At 38.8% G+C, this 25,663-nt stretch overlaps 1 protein-coding gene across 6 annotated transcripts in view; it reads left to right on the forward strand.

The window, feature by feature from the left end:
* Window positions 1–25,663, forward strand: part of RBMS3 (RNA binding motif single stranded interacting protein 3) — a 707,113-nt gene that overhangs the window by 632,128 nt on the left and 49,322 nt on the right. For all 6 annotated transcript variants that reach the window (XM_071429410.1, XM_071429411.1, XM_071429414.1 and 3 more), the window contains 2 exons: window positions 1,218–1,314; window positions 3,823–3,873. In XM_071429410.1, the coding sequence (XP_071285511.1) occupies window positions 1,218–1,314; window positions 3,823–3,873 (148 nt within the window). The remainder of the gene's footprint in view (window positions 1–1,217; window positions 1,315–3,822; window positions 3,874–25,663) is intronic.

Below are 25,663 nucleotides of genomic sequence, written 5' to 3' on the forward strand. Positions count from 1 at the left end.
TTCCAAGGCTATTGGTTGAAGTCGGTAGTTATTTGAGCCTGCATCCAGAATGAATGCATCCAGTCTGAACTAGACTGATTAGTACTAAATCTGTGATGCCAGGGCGATCAGGAAATAGAGCACTTGTTTAAACACCAGCAATGATTTTTTTTTTCTGCATAGCTCTCATGGAAAGCTACTGTTGATTGCCTCAGAGTAGGGAGGGGAAAATATAGAAAGAGAGGGAATGCAATTCACTTCACTGTGCAGAATCTTCTGTTACTTACTCGTGCATCCTATATGAGAAAGATCTACATGAGATTTAAATTGTACAAAAGAACACTGCATGTGAGTGTTTCTCTCAGAGTCTAAAATACAGGCATTTAGACATCAGTAAAACCACAAACATTCTTTTTTAAGCAATTTTATTGTTCTGGCTTACAGTTAAAACTGCAAAAAGGTCAAATGCAAAAATCTATACAAGCATACACATATTAAGTACTAACACAATCCAGCAGTAGTGATGATATTTTCCAAGTGATAATTTTATCAATAATCATTAACACACAGGGAAGGAGAAAGAATATAACATTTATTACCATCAGGCAAGAGATGGTGTAGATTCTGTTCATAGCATGCAACAGTGGAAATAAAACCGACTAAATCTGAGATTTTTAGTGCTGCCTGGGGCACATAGCCTCATAATTCCTCATACATTTCATCAGAAAAAGGGGGTTTTGCTCTCTGCATAGATGAGTACAAAAATTTCAGCCAGAGTTTTTGTAGCCTCCCCTTAATAAAATAATTCAGGCATGTATATAGAATATGTTATTCTCAGCACTGAAGCACTAGGATATGAAAAGAAAACAGTAACCTCTGTAAAAACGAAATCAGTAATGTTGTCTTCTATGTTGTGTAAGAAATTTCCTTTCACTAGCTAGCGCCCTGGAAAATCAGCTGTCTTTGCATCTCAGATAATTGCTTCTTGTATTGTGAAGTTCTATATCTGTGCTAGTTGAACTGAAAAAAAATATGCTTTGTGTAAATATTCCTCCTCCTTTCCATTTTCAAGATCTGCTCAATGGAGCCATCACATCTTTTTTATTGTGGTTTTGGAAATAGATGGACATAATTACCTGGGTAGACTCTTTTTGTCTTTGCCCAGGAGGCAGTGAATTATTTAGTCAGAGCCTAAGTAGTCAAAAGGTTCAAAAACCTCTTGCCTTTGTTCTTTGCAGATTTTATTCCTCACCGTACAGTATTCCAACAAACCGCATGATTCCACAGACATCAATCACGCCATTCATTGCTGCTTCCCCTGTCTCTACATATCAGGTACGTCAGATGTGCTCTTGTCTACTGTGTTTCCCAGTTAACAATGTTTTGGATGTGGATGAAGGTCGAGTGTATACCACAGAAAACTGTGAGTGCTTGCACTCTTGAGTCACTCTTGAAACAAAGGGCTCTCTAGTAATATTCAGGTATCATTGGGTAGTTTTTAAGTGTTTCCTGTATTCTTTACAGCTGTAATTCTTAATTTCAATCAGCTTCTCTGATAAACAACATTTTGCTTAATTTCCAATTGACAACACCAGAAGCTTATCATTCTTATTGAACCGTTTCCTTGTTTTGGCTCCCCTTCATTAGCCAAATTTTTTTTAAGTGTTTCTTTTTCATAATTTATGTTGACTACATTATACTTTGACCAACTATATTTTTTCCAGTGACTACATCCTTTAAAAGTACTCATTTTTGTCCAATAATCCCTGACAAAGCAAATTACTTGAGGATAAGTGTCCTCAAATTGTTCTTTAGTCTGCTACATGCCAAGTCATTCAGAATTTCTCTTTTCAGCATATCCCTCTCAGATCTCCACTGGGAAATTATTATCTTGTTTTGTCTTTCTGAGATGGAAGTCAAAACCAGATTGTATATTTTTATTATTAGCCATTGTCTGGGAACTTACCACTTCACAGAAGCTGGTCATTGACTGTACATTTTCCAATTTTAGTTTTTTCTCTCCTGTGCCATCAGTGCTTTTCCAGCCCTGAGTCTTACCTGAAATAAGCTACCCAAACTTTCAAACTGCATGGTGGGCTGTTCCTAATGTTCGGGTTGGTTGGTTGGGGCTAGGGGATTGTAGATGATATGGTACTGCTTTAAACTTGGTCTTCAAAGATAAATGATTCCTGTAATTCTCTTTGAACGTTGTGTTATTTTATTTGAGATGGCTATGTAGCCCTTCCAAACGAAAGTTGTTTTGATGAGGTAAATTCAGTAAATTTCAGTAATGGCAGCACCAAAGAAGAGTCAATACCAGAGATATACGCTGCATTGCGTGCAGCCCACACAATTTTCTCAGTAGCAAAGCTGGCTTAAGAGCCATACTACTTCCCATTCAGGCCACTGAGTTCAGGCCACCCCAGCCACTTTCTTTCATCACTGCTCCACAGTCCACAGTTGCCCCACTTTTCCCATTCAGGTTTGAACCATTGCATCAGTTTGTGGTTTCATGCATTTGCAGCAAAACCATTCTTTTTATTTTTTTCTTTTTTTCTTAACCTGTATCATTTTCCTTAGATAGTTTGCAATATAAGCCCAAAGACATTTACCCTAGCACTGTGAAGGAGCTGCAGTGGTGCAAGAGTGAGAGCAATGTGCAGCAGCAAGCTGTGGCAGCTCTAGTGTTTTTTTAGCAGAAAATGTTGTAGTAGAGGTGTGTTCACATGTGGGTGTGCTGGTTTTGGTTCTCAAGATGTTTTACTGAACTTGCTTTTCTACAAAAAATAGACTTTGATAAACATATACAAATGTTGGAGCACACTGTTATACAATTAATTCTCAACACTTTCTTCATTAACAAAATCACAAGGCATCTAGGGAAGTGGGACCTTGTAGCTTTCTCCTTGTTATTCCTGGTCATGTTCAGTCTGAGGGGCTGCACACCCATCTCTGGGACAGCAAGTGAGGTGTCCTCTGATGGCTCTAGCACTGCTACATCTTTTGTGTACTTGTGTGTTGTGGTGTCCAGACTGATGCAAAAGGAAACTAAAATACAAAATTCTATAGTATGTGGGACATTCACACATAGCACAAAAGGTAGTTATGGCTCAGAGATGCCACAACAAATATACAAACACTCTATAATGTGTCTAATTCTAAGTAAAATTGTTATATCCTCAAAATATATTACATGGCAGTCAAAAGGCAGAATAACAAAGAAAGTCTTTGGTGATGCATATGAAATTCTGGTGGGAACAGACCCCAGGATGCTCAAGCTAAGAATGATCCTGGAGGGGCAGACTTCTTAAGCCAGCTTTGCCATGAAAGCTTTCAATTAGAATAATTCTCAAAAACTCTGAATTAGATCTGCCGTTCTAACTGGAAACAGATCAAGTCATTCTGGGATTTCTGAAAATGTTATACCTTTAAAAGTTCATACAGATACTTTTGAAAATAAACTTTGAACATTTTCTGTCTCCTGCACTGTCGGTTGGATGACATGTTCATGATTATATTGATGGATGAAAGCAAACAATGCAAATGAAAAAAGAGGACAACATGGAATATTGAAGGCTACTTTACGAGATAAAATGTTGTGATTCACAGAAGTGGTGCAATCACTCAGACTTCTGCCTTTGGTGGAAAACATTATCAAATGAAATTTGAAAGCTTTTTCCTTTATCAATAACTTTATGAAGCATAAATTAATTTTGTGTTGCGTTATAGGACTTAAGTATTTTTTTTAAATTAGCACCCGTAGTTGTAATAGAGAGAATATTTTCAAGTAAATCTTTAAGTTTTTAAACTTTTCTATGCTAATTAAAAGTATTTGATGTGCAGGTCCAGAGTACTTCATGGATGCCTCATCCGCCATATGTTATGCAACCAACAGTAAGTGGATACTTGGTTCTATCTGGCTAAAAGTGCTTCCATTGTAGCCTTGCTCTGCTTGTCCGGCCACACTGAGGTCCTGGGTCATGTAAGAGCAGCCAGCTGCTCCCTGAGACAAGAGCCCTCTGCCGTAAAGATTCTGTTTCGTTAAGGAGCACCATTTGATGTAGTGGAAAGGGGAGGATGGGAGATGTGTTATCTAATTGCACTGATTGTAGGAGAGTAACAGGTTCTGAAGTGTTGCTTCTGAAGCTGTGCTTCAGGGACTGCAAGATAACCGCATTCCTGCGTCCTTTGAATTGCCAGGATCAACACGTGACCATTCCCTTACACGCTTATCCATCAAAAACGCCCTGTGCAGTTTATATCAAGGATCCTCACTGCCTCAGTAATGCATTTCAACGTGGTGGAAAAGGATGAAGCACAACTGTCTTAGAGAGTCTCTAACAAATCTGAATCTGCTTTATGATTTGGCCAGTCAACTCTTTCCTCCTCTGCCCCAAGTAAATTGTCATCTTTATCAATTTATAACTACTTAAAGCTGCATTATGTTTGTAATCAACATTCTTTAGAACTAGTGCAGCTGATTTTTGTTTGCCTCACAGAAGAGTTTTGATGCTCTTTACCTAAATATTAGTGATATATCAGGAGAAAACACCATACTGAATTCCACTATAGACAGATCTCTTCAGTTACATTTCTACCTTTTTTGAGTTCCTCAGGTATAGATCCACTTGACAGTGCCATTAATCAAAATTGAAATGCATGCTCCACATAATCAGCAATACATTGATTTTTAGAAGAGGAGTAATATTAAAATGAAGGTCTGTAGCTGAGGATTGTTTGTTCTTTATATTTTTGTTCAAATATTTTGACTTCACAGTAGTGTAACTTCTGGTGAGTTAGCTGTACAGCAACATGGATATATCTACATATCTTTTTAGTTGCAAAAGTCTCTCATCCCAATTTGCAGCCTCCTTTCCACACCCCTCAGCTCTCTGGAGGCAAGTTCTTCAGCTCTCTCACAAGGCAGGGAGAATAGTGTGGGACTGACTGGGCACCCAATTCCTGCTGCTGCACCTCTCTGCAAACCCTGGGGGAGCTTTCCATCTCAGTGGAGTAAAGCAGTTGCTGTATTCCTTGTAGGGAGATGAAACGTATTGAAATGCACAGTTAACATCAGTCCTGTATTCAAATATTTGGATTTAATAGCATACCACAAGAAGTCTTAGATGTGTGTATTTGATGAGTTATGAGACTTGTGGAAGCCAGAGAAGTTCCAATCCTTGCAGAAAGACTCCCTTTCTAAAAGAAAAACCTAAGCACTCTACCAATCCCAGATTTTGTGTATTTGTGTGTTTGAGTTTTATTTGACAATATTGAGCAAAGCATTTTTTTTGCAGTGCTAGTATAGGTATTATTATGAAGTAATTAAATGTATTTACCCCTTAGTAAGGTCATGAAGAAAAAATTTGTCTTTTATAGTGAGTAGCACCCTCAAAATGCTGAGTTAAATTGGTGTTCACTGTGAACCAGAGAGTCATGTCAAAAAAGGGAAGTGTGATTCTAGATGGAAAAGCAGAGGGACAGTGGATAAGTGGTCTATCATTTCTGTTCCAGTCTCATTGCTGTTGGGGGTCACTTCCATGTTTTTTCTGTAGCAATCCTGGACTCTTCACTGACAGATTTTTCCCATATGTTTCCAAAGATTATGTTCTTAAGAGGACATGAGGCATTTAGTACCAAGGAAGCATAAAAACCAAAAAGGCGGAACTACCATTCCCCAGGTTTCATTCAGAGATGAATTCTTTATTAGAAATGTCTGAAAACTTGTCAGAGTATTGCCACACAGAGAATTCAGGAGACTTCAGAATTAATGGTCTGTTTTGAAAGAAAATAAAGAATCTGTGTTCATTTTAAGTTTCTGTAGTTCCATGCCTAACTATATATAGACTCTATTCTAGGCACCTCCATAACTAAAAGAAAAAAAAAAAAAAAGAAAATATTACAATAAAGTTGGCAGAATTAAGGGTGTGAGTTTTGGTAATCCTGTGAGCTGATGAAACTGGGAACTTTCCAATTTGGTTAGCTTTGTGTTTCTTCTTATAAGCTAGTTTTCCATGCTACTATCTAAATTGCCACCACTTTACTTCATAATATTTTATGAGGTGATTGATTGTGGCATGTGACGTCCCCCTGGACACCACTGCAGATAAATGTTACATTCCCCTTGCCCCAGGAAGGAGAACATTTTGTTAAGCCTCTATTGTTCTTTGTCAGTAGAGATGAACTCATACAGAAAGCATAGTTTGAATTGCTCAAACAGTGGTGGTTAATTCTTTGTTTTGATTATAAGTATCTACTAAATCATGTTACTGGATGATTAGCTTTTCATTTCCAACAGAAAGTCCTACTTGATATTTATGTATAATTTAACAGCACGTAGTGTCCCTCATGACAAAAAGACAGGCAGAGAGCCATGCTGTAGAGGAGACAAAGAGGGTTTTTCACTCAGCTTGCTGTGCACAGACAGGGCAGTGTTCTCCCAGACTGGCAGCCTTGCTGACAGGAGGGAAGAGCTGTGCTGCACAGCACTACCATCCTGTGTCTGTCTGTCCCTCCTCTGCCTGCCCATCTCATCTTCCTTCTCACCTGCCTCCCTGTGCAGCAAATACAAAGCTCTTTCTTCAGCGATATCCCCTGCAGTAGCTTGGCCTGTCAGACATTTTTGTCCTTTATTTCCCTTTGTATATCAATTTCTGCCACATTTTCCTGATGTGTGCATGTGTGCATTCTGTATCCATTTACTTGGTGGATTAAAAAGCCCGCTATAGTAAAAGATTGTATCTCCAATTCCTTCTGTAGCTTTTTAACTACCACCAGATAAACTTCTGACCCTAACAAACAAAAATGACATATATATTAACTCAAAATATTTGAGTATACTGGTCTCCCTTCTCTGCCTTGTTTGTCTTCTTACTTCTGTGATACTCTTAAAAACAGAAAACAACCAAAGCTGCATTTTGTAAGAAAACAATAGTCAGAACATTTTTGTCCTAAAAAGGATGCTGCAGGTATAGAACTGATATTGTAGGACATTGCTAGTAAACAACTGCAGATACATTTTTTAGAGGGGTTTTATTTTTGGTTATCAGTAATTTTTGCTGGTCTTACTCCAAGATCCATGGAAAAATAATATCAAATAGGTTGAGGTATCATTGCTATTTCTAAATAAGTAGTATTGAAAATAAACTTCTGCTGGCATAGTAGGGTCATACATGAAAACTTCTCACACCTTAATGCTTACACAGCCTTCAGGGTTTTGGAGAGCAGTATTCCTGAATCATGTGGATATGATGAAAAATCTACCTGGAGGTTCATGTGTGATTCAGACACTATTGAAATATGTGTCTTTTGTGAGTTGAACCTTCACCACTTTTTCCCATATTGCTTTCACTGTGTCAAAGTACAAATACCTAAAATTTGGCAGTTTCATTGCTTTGCCATGTACCCTGGTTGTTCTCCACAATTTTAATGGAAGACAAGCTCCAAAAGAGTTACAGCAGTGTGAGTTTGGATTAAAATTGGCAAAACATTTAATGCACTGATGATAGTCCAGGCTCAATTTAGTTAACTATATCTTTCAAAGAACAGTGCTTACTCTTCTATGTTTGAAACAAGTCTTATTTTTCATTACTGCCTCAGGATAAGGATAGACAGATAGTGATGACAGAAGGAAAACATAAATGGGATAAGAGTTATTCTGAGACTTATAACATTTGCCATATTACTGTGTATTTCGTGTAGTCCCTGAAGGCTGTTTGAAAGTTATGGGGATACTTTGAAAAACATGTTTACAACTCAATTCACATGTAGACAGCCTCATTTTTACGGATAGGGGCATTTGTAAAAAACATTTTTATTCAAATTTTTATTGCAAAAAATGCATGTACTCTTCTTCTTTAAAGGCAATTTTTTTAATGAACCAACAGAAATGTGCTACCTTAATACTCAATGTACACACTCGTTTTACACTTACCCTCTTTTACTTCCAAGTAAAACTGTGTATGCAATCACTGGGTATGCACAGATAGATGTTCTTGTCAATCTGGAATAGTTTCTACATAAAAGCTGGAGAAAAGGAGTATGCCAGTGGCAGCAGGAAGGCTGTAAGCAGAGCAGCATATGGAATAATGTACCACTATAAAGATATAGATAAATTATAATGATAAAGTATATTAGGGAGAACTTCTGTTCTGGAAGATTCTCAGGCCCTTACAGTCCTTCTAGAGAGGTCAATGTCTTAACAAATACCCTTATTATTTTTTCTGTCATCCTTCCTGTGGCCCATGGCTGAATGGAATCCGTCTGTCTTTAAAAGCACCAACAAAAACATATCTTTTTTCATAAGCAGTGTAAACCCCTAGCTTGGTGAGAAGTGAGGCTGAATAAGGGCTCCAGATCCTTGCCTCTTGATTGTTGTGCATGAGTGTAGTAGCATAAAAGGTACAAATTGTTCAACTGGAATGGATCAGTTTTCATTTTCTCACTAGCGACTCTGCTGCTTTGGATAATACCCAAAATACCACAGCAGTTTCAGTGTTTTGATTCCTACACTCTGGAACAAAGAAGTTCCTTGTGCTCCAATCCACATCCCTCTCCCAAGACAGCTTTCTCTACCTCACGTTTATTGCTCTACCTTTTTAGTAAACAGAGCCAGGAATCTATCTTGAGTTTGCCTGTTTGAGTGTAAGAAAACAAAATATATCCTCCGCAGACTGTTGAGTCCTGCCTCCAAGATGAAATGTGAGAATTCAGCTAGCTGGTATGAAAAGTAAACAGGAAATAATCCTTAGAATTTGGAATCTTCAGCAAGTCTTTCAACTTTTAGTTGTGTATTTTTAAGAGGTCCTTTGAAAATGAACTTACTTGAACTCTTAAGGCTAAAGTGTTTAGAGCTTGAAATAACTAACCAAATACCAATGACAAAGTTCTGCTGAGCAATTTTAATTCCAGTGTTTCCCGAGGCAGAAAATCAAGGACTGCAAATTCTATAACTCTGATAATCAAGGCAGTAATTGGCAATGTTCCTTTGGGGCAGGCAGGCTCACATGAGGTCAGTTCTGCCTCCCTCTCACCCAGCACCCACTGTATACAGATGTTGTCTCAGTGCTACCTAAACAGGTTTTTCAGGGGCTGGTGAGCGTGTGCTTGCTGACTTCCTTTAGTGCCAGGTGTTGTTGTTCTGAGGGGAGTACCTAGGACAGAAAAGCAGTGCCTGAGTTCATCTAACTTAGACCTCTAAAAGAAAACAGGTGTAAGAGATTCAGCCAAGTTAGATCTCCTACTCAAGTGTAGCAGTTTTTAAGTCCGATTATACAATGCTTCTGGAATCATATCAAAGTATTGCTCCAGTCCTTTGTTCTGCTGTTGTAGAAATTAATATGAATGCCAGAAAAAGATACATTTAAGTTTGGTTGCCAACATTTTTTGACACTCTGTTGGAGCCCCCTAGTGAAATGGAGCATTTTTTTGTGATGGCAGCAAGACACACCACATATGGATTCACTTAGAAAACATGGACAGGAGAACCACAAATGTTTCCAGTAGACAAGCCCTTGCATTTGAGGAACTTGTGATGTGCTGTTTTATCCTAAAAAGACTTCAGAGCTCTAGTAAAATTTTCTTTTCTTTCAAATATTCTACAGATAGCATGAACACTAAATGTATAAACCATCAGTTTGTTTAAAGACATTTACATTAGTGGAAAAAAAACATAACGTCTATCTTCATATAAATCTATAAACATAAATGAAAAAGATATTTGGAAAAGAAGGCAGCTGACACTAAATTTGAAAGGTTCCCCAGAGTTTCTTGAAGCCAGGAAATTCTGGTTGAGGTTATGGAATATTGATTTCTTTTTAACAGAAAAGATGCAACCTTACCCATCAACCTTCATTGTCAAGATAAACCTTAATGGAGCAGCTGTTTAAAAGCAGTTTTATCAAAGGGGACTATTTTTTAAAAAGATAGTTATTAATCAATAGACATTAGAGTACCTTCTGTGGAAGAATGTAGTGCATTTTAAAAAAAATCAATGCCTCATTTTGTACAAAGCCTGCATTCTGCTTTCACTTTTCCCAGTCCGTGTACATCATCTAAGAATATCAGCAATACTTAATTTATCTCCTATTAATACATGTAACAACTCTGTTTTCATGGAGATTTGCATTTTCATCATGTCGTAGACATCTTTTTGTGAAAATCTTTTCTTAGGATTTTCTCTCTTCTGAGAAGCTGAGGCCTCAGAAACAAAATGTAAACAGTGGTTATCTGCTGCTGTGAATGCATCAGGTGTGTCTGTGATTGGGCCATTTTGAATGTCTACAATTAATGGCCAACCACAGACCAGATAGCTTGGACTCTCTGTCCAAGCCAGCTGCCTTTGTTATCATTCTTTTCTTAGCTTAGCCAGCCTTCTGAGAGACGAAACCTTTCCTTCTATTTCTTTTTAGTATAGTTATAATGTAATATATATATCATAAAATAATAAATCAAGCCTTCTGAACATGGAGTCAACATTCTCGTCTCTTGCCTCATCCAAGAACCCCTGTGAACACTGTCACGCATCAAGTTTTAGATTTGCACAAAGTCAAAATCCTGAACACAAATCTGTAAGATTCATATGTTTTGTTTGCCATTTTGAGCAAAAATTCCTAATTTTGTGAGCACTGGTCAAGTTACGTATTTATCAGGTGGTAGATTAGTAAGTAGGCAGATTGTGATAGGATCAGGAGAGAGTGGTGGACTCTGTAAATGTATGCTATTAATGATAGACCAAGAATTAGATGAATCAGTTTGCGGAGAGTAACAGGCTCAGCAGAGTGCTGAATTTAGCTCACCATCAGGTATTTTGCCCTGTGTGATGTATTCTGGTTATGCACACATATGTGTGCAGTGAACAGGCTGAGGCACGTGACATGTGTGTGTTACAGTCTTCTCAAATTTACCCTCTATCATGAACCTTTCTCTTGTTTTGTGCCTAGCATTGTCTGCTGTCTTGCAGTTGATGCTGATGTTACCCACCTTCCACAGAGAGCACTCTGCTCTGCTGGCTTACAACAAATCAGACGATGTGTGTGTCGTAAGCTGGACCCCAGCCTGCTTTTAACACAGGTGGTCATGTGGTGCAATTGCCAAACACGCGAGTTCTATGATGGTAGAAGGGAAAGGCAACAGTTTTCATCTGCCACAGACAGCAAAGAGCTTTGAATGTGCTCTGTGTTCTGAGAGCACAGAGGTTTCACACTAGTTGGTGGCAAGGCTGGGAATAATCTCTGGGTGGCTTTCCCATGATGGAGATGTGGTTCTCATTTCCATAGTGCAGTTAAGAATACAAGATGTTACCAGAGGACTGTTCACCAGTAGAAGGGGACCTGGATCTCCTTTCTGCCTTCTGAACTCCATCCCTACAACTGCAGGAAATCTGCATTTCCATTTACAGAAGAAGCATTGGGCAGCTTTGGAGAAGGAAACAGGTTCTGGGATTCTGCAAACCCAGAAGAGGATTTTTGAGGAAAGCCTGTGATTTACAAGTAGAGTAATGCCAGGGCACCACTCTAACTGTGATAATTCCAAAATAGGATTTATAAAGACTGGCACAACCTGTAAAAGCTGTAAAGTTGAATTCTTGTTAGTGGCGGATCAAGTCAAGTTTCAGGCTGTTGACAAGATGTCCTTTTATAAACAATTGAAAAGGAAGAAAATGATGTATGAATCAAAGTGTAATCTTCAAGGTTAATTAATTTACTATTTTTTTAAAATATGGTATTTATTTGAGGTTTTGTCACAGAGGCTTCAACTGGTTTTGAAAGAAAATTCCAAATGGAAATCATGCGTACTTGTTTAGCTACAGATGTATTTTATTAGCTATATTTTTCCTTGCTGCAGTACCTTTTTTACCTGAGCCTTCCTTTCCTCACACTGGCTTCAAAGAATACATGTAGGCTTAGAGCACTTAGTGACAGATACTTTTTCATCTGCCACTGATCAGCTTTTTGACCTTGAAGAAAACATCTTTCTCTTAGGCTCAGTTTCAGATTTTTCTTTTTTCAAATCCCAATCTATTTAAATTATAAAACTGTCATAGTGCTAAATAGTTTTTAGTAGAAGTTTGTGAAAAGTCTGGTGGAACAAGAGCCTATATTGACTGATGCCTCTAAACACATCCTCACAGTGATACTATTAGGGTTCAGGGTTTTCATGTTAGTAATTAAAATAAACCTGTCCCAGCTACAGAAGGAAATACTGGATCTGATTTTTACCAGTATAAATCAAGAGTTAACTTCACTTAAGAAAATTGAATTGCATAGGTGTGAAAAAGCAAGAATTAGAAGAGAATCATGCCTGCAGCAATAAGCTGATGAAGGAGACTCTGGCACCTTCTTAATCCTTGGAACAACAGCACTTCCATAAATTACCATTATGTTACGCCAAGTGTATTCAAGGACCAATTTACATAAGTAGGGGAAACTAGCTAATCTATGTGTTACTTACAACTGCATCATGATTTTTCTAGTGCAGGACTTGTGTAAAAAAATTATAATAATGCACTCTAAAGACTTAGCGACCAGTTTATAAGATTCAAAATTCCTGTGTCCAGGAACCATAGAGAGTCACAAAATATTCTGAGTTGGAAGAGACCCACAAGGATCATCAAGTCCAACTCTTCAGTGGATGGCCCATACAGGGATCGAAACCAAAACCTTGGCATTATTAACACCACGCTCTAACCAACTGAGCTAATCTCAGTGGCATGTTACCATAATCCCTTGCAAAACCCGATTAAATACTTTGATTTTATGCCTCTTGATAATCCTATCAGGAGGTTTGTTTCAAAACACCTTTGCTCTGAGGCTTAGCACTCAGTTTTTAATTTCCAACTTAAAGGTGCTCCTATTCATTTTGCCTCCATCTGTTCTTGGTGAAAAATTCTTCCTAAGTTCAGTAACTGTTGTCCTTTCTCAGCGTTCACCACATTAATTTATAAACAAAAATGTTACCTGCATTTTCAATTTAGGTTAACTATGTTAACATCACTTCATTTGCAGTAATATAAGGATTTTAGACCTCTGGCTGCAACAATGACCCTTCTTTGGATCTATTCCACTTTGAATTCATTTTTCTGGGGCAGCCAATGCTCACAGGATTCAAGCCTTTTGTGCAAATAGCTTTAATACTTCCTTCTCTTCTCTGGGACGGCTTTGCTGCATTGTAAAATATCTTTCTTCCCTTGTGCTCATGACTGGTAATGCCGTCATCCTAAATTCACGGATATACCCAGGTTTTCTCCTTCTTCCATGTTTCCAGCAGATGCTCCTACATGATAAAGGAAACCACATGTTAGCTTGATTGACTTGATGAATTTGTGCCTTGCTCTGCTTATTCCAGTCCTTCCTGTATGGTATTCTAATTTGCCACTTAATGTGCCTTACAACTTTGCAATTTCCCCAAATATTAGTCAAGGGAATTATTAAAAACATTGGATGAGAGCAATCCTGAGGGAGATGTTAGTGACCCTCCCACTGAAGTAGTATAGCTTGTCTTTTAGCATAACCTGTTATCATTTCTGCTTTAGTTAATCCTTTATCATCCCCAAAGTTTAGTAATTTCTGGCTGTAGCACTGCCTGAAATACTTTATTGACCTTCAGAGAGTTTAGATCTGCTGCATGTCCTTTGTTGAGAAAATAGGTTATTTTATTTTAAAAAATGAGGTTAGCTTGATCTACCTTTGATTTATCTATGTTCTATCTTCATTAATATCCTTTAGTCCTGGCCACTGGACCTATGCTCGTATGTTCCAGCTCTGCAATAGAGATGATCCAGTCCTGCTTCCTCAATTCACCTTGAGTTCAGTGACTTCTCTGGGTTTTTCATCTCCTTTGTCTGTATTCATTTTTCTACCTCATTCTCTGAGTGCTGCCTCTGCTGTCTGCTGGTTCATGTAGGAAATTGAGAGAGTGTCCTTATTCTGCTGGGGCTCCTTCTGAAACACCTTAATGTGTCCCCCACCTGCCCTGCATGGGGAGCCAAGCTCTGGGTTCTCTCCTTGGTTTTCACTTATCTATGTAAGAAACCTTTTGTTAAGTGTTTGAATATCATTTGCAAAGTCTCAGGTAGACTTATAGTGAATTTTATTTCTGGCCTCCAAATGTAGCATTTTCTTGCCTGTTTTTTTCCTCCCTTCTGTGTTCATTCCTGATATATAGTTGAGGGGTCTGAGTAAGTGGCTGATTAATTAGCACCTTCTCAACTGTAACTGCTGAAGCATCTTAATAACATAATTATTTTTAAATTATTTTTGCAGAGGCAGTGCTAACAATTTATTTTTTTATCTCAGTGTATAAATGTAGGCTGTGATCTGACACTCTGGAAGTTAGAAACATTCAAGATACCATAAGTAGTAGCTTATTAATGAAACTATTGAATGTAGTCAGGTCTAACAGTATTTGACATTCATTTTGAACTGTCATAGTAAAATGCTTTCTTTTCATTTCAAATGTCCTTAGAAAGAATATAATATTGACCTAAACTTTGCAGTACAGAGGCAAATCATGTGTATCTTTCCTAAACTGATTTTAGTCCCACTGAAGTGGAGTAATTGCTTAATTACAGTTTTCAGGTTGTAACCTTGTGGCCTTGTTTTCCTCTCAAGGCAGTGTGAATTAGGATTAAGTCCATGCATTCAGCAGTGTTTGCCACAAAGCCTCTTGTGAGTCAGTGGTATCTGCAGTGCTGTTGAGAGGATGGTTTCAACCTCTTTCTTACATGATTGAGAAAACAAATAGTGAAATGTAATAGCATAAACACTGAACATTCTTTGGCTGTTTCATAGTGGATTGATGAAGAATGAGTTGTGTAACACAGTGAACAGAATCTGAAGAATTTTGAAGGAGTGCCAAGCTGTTGTTTAGTGAAATCACTACCTTTGGACTACCTGTCAAAGACATGCACTTCCAGCAGAGTAGGTTCTCTTATCAAATTGCCTATTGTTAACAAGAAACTGGAAATTAGGGGCTGAAATCTCACTTCTTATTTTTATGGTTTAAATGCAATTTTTTATTTCTTGTTACTGACTACAGGCTCTTGTTAAAGGATGTCTCCTGGACAGCCTTTCCCAATCTGTGCCTTTTACATAAGCTACCTGGGATGTTTTGTAATGTCTGCAGGTCTTGTTGTTGAGGAGGGACCCTGTCTGTAACATCCACCCCAAAGCCCAGGTGTAGCCTTTCACCACTGTGCTTTTCTGAGTGAGCAATTGAGTGGAAGTTATCTTTTCTCTATGCATGGCAAACCATACATGCACGTCCCAAAGCAGGAACACAATTGGGTTCTTCATTATCAGTTGTCTGCTTCTGCCTCCTAAAATGCTGTAAACTCACAGAGTGTGGAGTCCTCATGGGGGGTTCAGTCTGGGGTAACTTGGATGATTACTTCAGCTTCAAGCTTAGGATCACAGGATTGACACCCTGCTACTGATCCCTGTGGTGGAACAAGAGGGCTGCATGTGATTCACACAGCACACAGCCTGCTTTCAAACAGCCTTTGTACTTTTGCAGTACGGCAATCTGCAAATCATTATGCACCCCCTCTTTGCCCAGTCCACACAGGATGTGAGTCTGTGTCAGCTCCCAGCTTGGTAGCCTTCCTCCTTAGCACTATCAATAAAAACCTCCTTTTTGCAGCTTTGGAGGTTACTGGTCTACTGCCTGCCTCTAGCCAAGAAGGTGGGGGTGGGTGTCACATTCACAGATGTCCCACATCTGACAGGGTTGTGGCTAGAAGTGTATTTTCCGTAGGCAGGTAGGGGAAGAGACCCACCACTGTAAATCTGGTTCATCTGCACTGCCACAGCTGCTCCTGGCTAACCCAGAGTTCAGTGGTCCAGGAGAACAAGCAGTGTTCCAGGGAAAGCATGGTTGTATGTATTCCACCACTGACATTTCTTCCTGCTGGCAGGCCACGTCATTTTTGTGGAAAGGAGAGGATTGCTCTAGCTGTACTTATTTTAAATGAGGATGAAGTGTTTGATGCAATGATTGTTTCCTGGTGCTTGTCACAGTTCTTTCTTTAGGGAGAGAAAGGGGTGGACATTTGTCAGGAGCAGTTTGAGTGTTTCTGATAGACAAGCAGATGCAGAGCCCCATCTCACTGATTTGTGTCTGTGGAAGTAGCTAAGCTGTATTAGCTCCCTGGCTAACTCCACTCCAAGTGCAGCAAGCAAAGACACTCATCATGACAGCTAAAGTTGTGACAGGCCACATCTTGCCTCAGGAACAGCACAGGAATAAGAAAAATTTGAAGTGAAAGACCTGTGTAATTCCCCTAGTTTCATGCTGCTTTCTGCAGACAGTAACATCCTATTCACATCTTCAGCTTTTGCTTGATACCCAATTTTATAACATTTCAGCCTAAGTCTTCACAGGTATTCAACACCTTGGGCTATTGGTTCTACCAGGAGATAACTATAAAGCAAATTTTAGGCAGCTGGTTAGAGCATGGTAATGGTGGGAGAAACTGGTCTTTGAAAGGGAATCCTGATACTGCTGCTGCTGCCCAGAGAAGAGTTATGGCTCAGAGCTCAGATTTGGACTCACACATCAAACATACCTTCAATCCATGCCAGTGTTAAAAGCATGGACCTGGAGTAGGTCCTGGGAACTCCATACTAGTTTGGCCCTTTCCTTTGCTTTGCCTCCACTTTCCAGGATAGAAAAGCAAGATAATTTATCCTTGGATGACAATGTTCAGGTTTGGCTACAACCCTGAGAAACATTTCACTTGGCTCACACAGGTGATGTGCATGTCTTTGAGATTCTGGACATCATACTTCAGTGGGTAGTAACCATGGATGTTTTCACTGGGATAATAGAAATGTACCAATGTGTGTAACTGCATCCATTCAGGAAAAAAAAAAAATTGGACGTGTGTAAGCCAGGTGAACTCATTATAAACATCTTGTTATAGAGCTTGGGAAGCTTCAAGTACCACAACAGAAGAGAACTTCCTCACAATATTCAAAATATGTACATTTTTTATTCTTCCTAGAGTTTTACATGCCATTCAAATCTGTCTTCCAGATAAAAATCAGTGATACAGGTCATGGCTCTGAGAGTATGGGCTGTGGTGATTAGCAATGATCTGTTTGTGGTGATATTTGCCTGCTTCCACAATATGCAATGTATTTGAATCCTCTCTGAGCTTCTTTTCATTATTTTGTTCAACAGACAAGTGAAGGAGTAAGTAGAAACATGCCATGAGTGCTGTTGTATCGAGTGAAGTATGAGACTGCTTTGCTGTTTCCTTTCATCTGCTTGGCTAAGCTGGGACAATATGTAACCAGGCGTTATGCAATATTTGTTCTTCTTCTCACAGCATAAAAAGCTATGTTAACACTTTTGTGCTGGTTAAAGTCTTGTGGATAAATACAGGGACAGAACTCTTTGACATTAACAATTCCAATATCCAGTATAAGTCATAAGAGCATCACAGGCATTACTTTTGTATGTTATATGTGCTGAAGGACAATAGTTTTACTCAAATGTGGTGGTTTCCCTCTGAGAAGTATTTTCTCTGTTTCAAAGAATGCTATCTATCATTCTGACATGCTCCAAAGTGGAAGCCCAAGCCAAACAAATCAAGCAACAGCAAAATCAGCAGAAGGCTAGAATATGTGACAGACAAAGACTAAAATCCCAAAAGAATCTTCTGTCAGGCACCCATTTGTACCCTAGGTATCTCCTTTTAATGAGTTTCTGTGAAGTCAGTGAAAATTAATGTGAAATTCTTTAGCGTCGCTGTGAGCGAGTCCATTTTGTTGACCTCTGAGTTAGGAACTACAGAAAATGTCACGAGCTGCAGCCAGCTGTTCATGCCTCCTGCATGATCTGCTTAGACCTTAAAGCAGCTGACCCTTAGATATACCCAAATAGCAAGTTTATAATAAATACACCTGAGCTGAAGGGAGAAGATGAATTACCATCTTTAAAATATAGGACAGTTGCCAGAAAGTTTTAAAATTTTCTCTGTAGAATATGGGGCTTGGAATGCAACTTCCTGAAAGTGATGAATCGGTTCTGATGATTGATATAAGGCTCTAATTTTCCTGAAGGTTTTCAAAGGCTTCTGAAATGTTTCTGAAATATTCTAGTAATTGGTATTGTACAATATTAAAAATCCTTCCAAGCTGTCTAATTAACTACAGCCATAGTTGCTTCTCAAAACCAAAATTAACTACTTGGTTTGACGTATTGCGAGCCCTCTTACACAGGTGGATAATTCTAGCTCCACAAGGAGTTTTGGTCACCGAGTTTCTCAGTTCAGTGGATCTGCAATTGAATCATTTCCTCTTAGTGGGTGACTTGACTAAGTGGTTTGAAAGTAATTAGCAAATACAGTGGACCCAGTATTGAAGTGTATGATCAGCATCTTATCAGGAACTACTTATTTCCTGTGGAAAACTGCAGTTAGCTTCTCAAGAAATTCAGAAAGCAACTTGTTGCTCCTGCTTCCGAGGAAGCTAATCAAGGAATGGTTGCACCATCCGAGGCATGTTTTGACTTGTGATGAAGTGATCCCAACTGATTCTAAAGGCATTTTCAGAAAGTCCGTTCTTTATTGCTATTGGATGTTTTATTTGGTCACTTTTAAGAAAGCTGTAATTGTCTTCTTACAGACGCAGACTATTTTTTATCCACTAATACATTTTAATCTTGGTGCACAGCTGTTAATGGGATATGCTTCCACTCCAGAGCAATTCAGATTGATTTTGTTTCTACTTCAGAAATATATTACAGTAGAACCACAGTATATAAAAGGGCTCAGTGTGTTGAGATGAAGTAGCCTCACGGTATTTGCAGCTTCTAATGGGAGCTCAGTACATTTAGAGCAGAAGTGGTGATTGATTGTCTGGTGCTCAGGCTAATTGATATGGCACTGAGTTAGTCAGAAGCTCTCAGCTCCATCAAAATCACACCTGACATTGGTCTTGTGCCTCTTAATATTGACTGGGTAGTTCATATGATAAAAGAAACATGTTTTGGAGGAGACTTCAGAGCTGAGTGAATCTTCCTTCAGCATCAGTTACATTCTTTCCAGAAAGGCTTCCTGCCTAGAGTAGTATTACTCCTCCACTGGAAAATTTTTAAAAGGATGTTCTCAGGTCTGTTTATTTTTAATGGGTTTGGATGCGGTCACTGAGATCCTGTGAGGTCAGAAGAATGGAATGAAAGTGGTCACAGATGACACTTGAGCTATTTCCACAGCTGGATGCACACCAGCCAGAGTAGGCGGTCCTCTGCAGATGAATTAGTTCATTGAAGTACATGATACAAAACATCTGTTACAATGAGAACAAACAAAAACAATGTGCCTTTGAAGACTGGGACTTGTTGGGAGCTGCTTTCAAGGGCGCTGAATGAGGCAGTTGTCAGAAAGTCAGAAACATTTTTAGGCTTGCCCTTGCGTGAACTAAAGCAAAACTACATAGTAGAAACAGTTAATTAAATTAAGCAAAAGACCATTTTACCCAAATTTTGTTGCACTGATTCCTCATAAAGCAATGGGGAGGGAGAGAACCCCTCTGTATCACATGTTTTTTATACCCTAAACCACTTTTAATGCAATGGTATAACTCCAGCTGAGTGGCTGTAAAAACTTAGAAGCTACAGTGGTATAGTTATTCTGTCAGTCGTTCCCTGTGCTGCTTTATTACCAGCTGTCTTGAAGTGCAATAGATGTTTTTCATTGTCACTGCCACCTGATGACAAATAAAACCTTCAAAATGCTTTTGCTTGAAGGAATAACTCACAGCTCCTAGCCAGAAGTAGACCTTTCACGTCACCTTAATGAGCCAGAGCGATCCAAACATTCCCACCCTATTTTACTCTTACAAGGCAGTTGCTTTTGGCTGCCTTTGATTTTTTTTTCTCATAGTTGAGCGGGTGAGGAAGTAGGAATACTAAGATATTTATGGAGTAAACAAACATGCTGTGTGTATTAAGACTGAAGACAAATCAATCAAAGCTAGGTGTTTATCAGTTATTATAGGGCAGCATTGGTCTCATGGACAGTTTAAAGAAAATGTAACACTCCTAAAATAATGTCTTCATTATTTAAGCCATGGTAATGATGAATTAGATGCAGGTATACATCAAAGCATTGGTTCCCCTCTTTTTTTTTTCCTTTTTTCCTAAATTGAGCGTGCTAACTGTCACACGGATTTGATGGATGAGAATCGTGTCCTAGATACATAATAGAAAAAAGTTGCACTACCACAAAATGCTCCCAAAGAGGTTTGGGTGCATAGTCTGTGTAAGCACATTAGGTAGACAATACTAGTAAAAAAGTGAAAAACCTAAATAGAAATTAATTCTTTGGATCAAGCATGTGGTAGGGATATGTGATTTTGGACCTGGAAATCCTTTAGTTCATCCCCTGCTGGTGACCTGCCATGTCTGCACAAGGCTGCTGTTTTTTTAAGGCTCAACAGCTGAAACAGGAGATTCTGTGAATCTCATGAGTTTCAGATAGGCCACTGGGATGGGGGCCTCTTTTGTGGCTTTCCATCTGGGATCCAGTGGTGGGTGTCAAAAGAGGTGAGAAACTGCAGAGGAAACAAAATTAAACAAGGTTCTTGTATAGTTCAATTGATTCTAGTTTATGCCTTCCCGATGAGCGGGGTGTCTGATTGTATATGTAGTCATAATTTATTATAGCTGTACAAGACAATTATGTTAATCTTACTTTTATTTCCTAATATTCTTTGATCTCATACACATCAAAGATGTAAAATTTTAGTCTTGTTGGTAATTAGCTAGAAAGCAAATATGTTGTCTGTCAGTACAGAGGATACAAAGCACAAGAAATTGTCCTGGGGGAGTCTAGATTCTAGACTAATTTTTTTTTTCTCCTCATCAGATTTTTATTTCCCTTTCATCAGTTCCCTCAGCCATTAAATAAATGTACTGGAAGTAAACTTTGCCATTGTGAAATTCATTCAGCTTATTAAACCACCTAGTCAGTCAGTATGAATCCTCAATTGAGGAAAAGCAGTTTGGTACATCAAACAAAAATGAACATCAGTGTTTCCCAAAGTTGCAACAACCCCTTGCGGTCTGTACTGACGAAGGTTTCACGCTTGCTTGCTGCTAGTTTTAAGCAGGCACAGGCTAATGCTGTGCACAGTTCTCATTTGATTCACCCATTATAGTCCAAAGACTTTGATTTCTAACTTGTGATTACTGCTCTGGTCAAGAACAGCAAATGAGGATACACTAAATTATTTGGCTCTGCAGTTGCTCTTCAAAGCTGTCTTTCTGGAAGGAGAAAACACACAGGGATTATTTTACAATTTCTGCAGTGAATCTCTGGATCAGTACTTTATGCCTCCAACTGGTGGATTTATACATCGCAGTTTATTCTGGGGATTGACCCCTCCCTCCACTTTTGTTCATGAATTGCAAAGAGATCATTATCTTCATAAATTTGTTTACAGTCCAAAACTTCCATATGAATAATTTATGGCAACATTTCAGCCTAAGGATCCTTCTCAGTGTGCATAACAAGTATTTATTAGATGGTTTCTTACTGGAAATTTTTATTAGACTTGATTCTTTCCTGTTCCAAGGCTGGTTGTCCTTATCTTTATTAATTACTTCAGCTTTTTGAAAAGATGGCTGTCTTGCCAGAAAACAAAATTTTGTTTCTTGGTTAAACAAGTCTGCAGGCAGCATAGGGCCACAAAATTTACAATTGGATTACAGAAAAAAACCCCAAAAATCACTGAATTACAATCTGAATCTGAAAACAAGAGCAGAATCATCTCTGCTAGACATAACTAATTAATGAAAATCTGTCTGTGCTATAAAAATCTTTTGGATACCTGCATAGTAATGTACAGCTTGGCATCTGTCTCAGAGGATTAAAACAATGTGAAATACTGGTAGTTGATGACAAACTGTAATTAATTTCAGAAGGGCCAGGATTTCAAGCCAAATTTTTCAAATTCACTCTGATCCATATGTTACTGTGATTGTTGGATTACAGAAGTTTGAACCACTAAAATTGCAATCAGCTTCTGCTAAAATTTTTGCCTCATCTAGTTCTCTCTTCGAGCTGGGCACTTCTGCATTAATTCCCTGAATTCATAATCATCTGCAGGGACCCTGAACTGAAATGCCAGGAGATGGTCCTTCATGATGCTGCAGTTCCTCGATAATAACAGAAAATACCACAGGAAATACCACCAGAAAACCATTTCATGTACTTTTCAGTCCCACAAGTGGATTTTCTGTGTGGCTGAAAAGTCACTGCAGAACAGAAATGTGGCTGCCAAGAGGTTGGTCTCTACTGGAGTTTATCAGAACATCTGCTGTTAGTTATGATGCATCTTTTGATGTCAAAGACAAAACAAGAGTTTTTTTGGTTTTTGGAGGAAGGGGTTTCACATATAATGAAGATTCACAAGCATGTAGTGCACAGAACCTGGCCCTCGAGTCCCTGTCACTCTGGAATTAATTAGAGCACTATTTTTTTCTATCCACACAGCTCTCAACAAAAGATGGGAGTATTAGCCATTTGCCTATCATCTCATTCCTATTAATCTTCCTTTGGATGTTTCTTGTTTCCTTTACCTCTGAGGCTACCCTTTGCCTCTGGCTAGGACTGACAGGACTATTACATATATAATACTCTGTGGATAATAAAATTTGGCTTTGTGGGCAGAATCAAATAATAGCTCTAAAACTTGTCTTCAAGTGAAAATGTGCAGAGGGAGAGAGTAGTGACATGGAAAAAGTTGTGAAAATGTTGTTTTGACTCCACTCCCAGAGAGAACTTAGGGAGTGAGGAAAGGGTGAGAAGAAGAACAAAGACAAAATGTCTATAATCTCCCTGTTTTCATTTCTGGGTTGTTGAACTAATTTTAGGCTTTTTTCCCCCCTTCAAATTTAGATAAATTCCAAAATGATATGTCATTTTGAAACATGGTGGAAACATTGCTTTTTGACAGTTCAAATTTTTTCATTCTTTTGGTCACAATTATGTGCCAAATGTGACCTGGATTCACAGGATGTTTTATTCTCCTTCAGAGTTGGTTTTTTTTTTCCAAATAACTTACTGTTCATCTCAGCAATATGTGTAGACTATCCAGCTGGCTTTCTTTTCTCTAGCTTCCTCTATGATTTGTTCCTCCAAAGCATCTTCTTACCATCATGTGAAAGACATCTTACTGAACCCATGGCAGACTCAGCTGCCTGATCAGTGCTTCATGGAAGGCTGGTCATCCAGTTTGGGTCAAAGACTCACTCTGGTACATTTACCACAGCAGTGACTCACCAGCTTATTCCTCTCTGGCTCCAGAGCAAGGTGCTCTCTGTTGTCTGAGGCATTTTCAGAGCAGTATTTGGTAGTAGGCAGTTACCATCAGCTGCCTTGTAGCCTGAAAAATTTACTTCAGGTAGGGTTTAGAAAATTACTTTGAAAAAAACTTGAACTGCTCTTTCTTGGCTCATTCGTGAAACCTCTGAAATTACTGTTGACCACAATGGTAGTTAATTTTTAGATGCCAGAGAAAATAAACATAAAGATTTTTTTTTCAGAGAAAACTGTACACCTCTACAATACTAAAATAGCTGAAAGAAATTCAGGAAAGCTGCCCAAAAAAAAAATTTATTTCAGCCTAAATTTCTGCAAATTAGACAGTGTGTGGAAACCACGAAGTCGCAAAGAAGTAAAAACATCTTTGGGATATGTCAGGATCTGACTGCTTGCTGTACATTCCCATGGACTAGTACACAGTGGCTGGTAGGAAATGGTGGTATACAAAATAAACGCTTTAATAAATAACATCTTTTCGTACAGATTACTGCAGCATGGATAAGTGTAAATTGGAGCAACTTACCTGATTTACTCTGGTAAATTCATTTAGAGAAAACTGAAGCAGCAGACTCTGACTTCATTTGCCCATGTTGCTTTGGCAATTCCTCTGAAACTGACAGTGTGATAGCATGGATGTGGTCCATTCACTAATATGGAAAAAGGAACAGTCTTTGGTGGTTACCACCCTTCTGATAAAATTGAGTGCCCTGAGAAGACCCAGTAGCCATAGGCTAGTGGCAAACACCCTCTATAGGCAGAGCAGCATGCTGACCAAGGACCATGCAAGTCTCTCCCCTGATCAGTAACCTGTGGAGATGCAGCCCCCTACCTTTCCCAACCCTTGGGAAGGCTGTTGGACATCATCAGTCACAGTGGTGTATCTCTGTGGTGGAGAGTTTCTCCTTGGGTAGCTGATACCTGAACAGAACTGAGCAGCTGTTGCTTGATAAAACGTTCAGTCCCAGCAATGACCAAACCTGGTGACCCAGCACTGAGACTCTCTGTTCTGTTACCAGGCCCTTGAGCCACTCTGTTCCCCCCATGTACTTCCAGCATATTTAACATGTTACAGCTGTGCTCACTGCTATACAATAGTTAAGAGGGCTGCCAGCATTTCCAGTATGAACTCGTATTTTAAGGATAATAACTCAGCTGTAAAAATGTGCTCTAGGCTGAAACTTTATAAGGAAGATTTCTGCCCAAGAGTGACTTTATCTGGACAGAAAACAAAAGGGAAAATATATCAATTTAGTCATTCTTAATCAGTAAAGATATATTTAAAAAAAGTAGAATAATCCTTGCTGGATTGCTTACTTTCTCTTCTTTCTAGCCTTAATAATAGCCAAAATCTGCATCTTTCTGAACTTTTCATGTCCGCTTCTTAGACTATTTGAACCATTTTTGCACTGAATATTTACGCACATGGATTGCTTTTAAATTGTTTTTCCTCAATATTTTCATTTGCTTTTAAAAGACAATGGAGTGTAGAGCAAAGTAGACTCAGAAGCCATTTTCTCTTATTTATTTCAAATCTGCTCAGCATGAATCAAAATTTAAAATGTATGATTTTCTTGATCAATTTGGTCTGGTGTGTGTAAATGGAACCACCTGTTCTCTTTGGGCCTGCAGTGGTGATGACCCAAGATGTACCCCCCAGTCTGAACACTCATGGACGTGGGAAAGGTCAGATGTAGATCCAGACTCATCCCAGAACCCTGATAACAGACCAGCTCCTGAGTTCTCTATATACCACACAGAATTTAAAACACTTTGAGATCTTTGGTAGAAGGGAGACTTACAAATGTTAATTGTTTATTCTAACACACAGACTGGTTTCACTGGAAGTACCTTGAAGTAAACAAGAACTTAAAATATCCAATTTTTAGTTTAAAAAATCTGCTTTCCCTCTCTAGACTCCATTTTTTTTTCTGACTGGTAACACATAGCTGAGGGCTTGAATTTGATTTCATCTATATGACTTGCACCTTCACTGATTTAGATGTAGTTACCTTTGAAGGGCATGCTCTGTGTACTTGCTGCCATCAGCTTTACTGGTCTCTTGAGGTCTCATGCATCTGGGAGAGAAGTTTTAGGTTGGGACACTTCTGTATCCACAGTTTGCCCAGATTGTGCCAATAGCCTCAGTTGTTCAAAACAGTGTACTAACTGCAATGGTGTCTCATCCAAAGCAGGGTGGATTGTCCAGGACCAGCAAAAGCCAGGTGTTGGTGACATTTTGCTTGCAGAGAGTCCAAGGACGAACTGGTCTGGAGTTTTTAAAGTCAGAAAAATCACGCTTAAAATTTGTAAAGGCGTGAGTGAGGCACAGTCTTGTGTGACTTTTAGTGATGG

This window comes from Agelaius tricolor, unplaced genomic scaffold, assembly GCF_023055355.1.
Source record: "Agelaius tricolor isolate 1412-34295 unplaced genomic scaffold, bAgeTri1.0.p SCAF_6, whole genome shotgun sequence".
In the NCBI taxonomy this organism is placed as follows: domain Eukaryota; kingdom Metazoa; phylum Chordata; class Aves; order Passeriformes; family Icteridae; genus Agelaius; species Agelaius tricolor.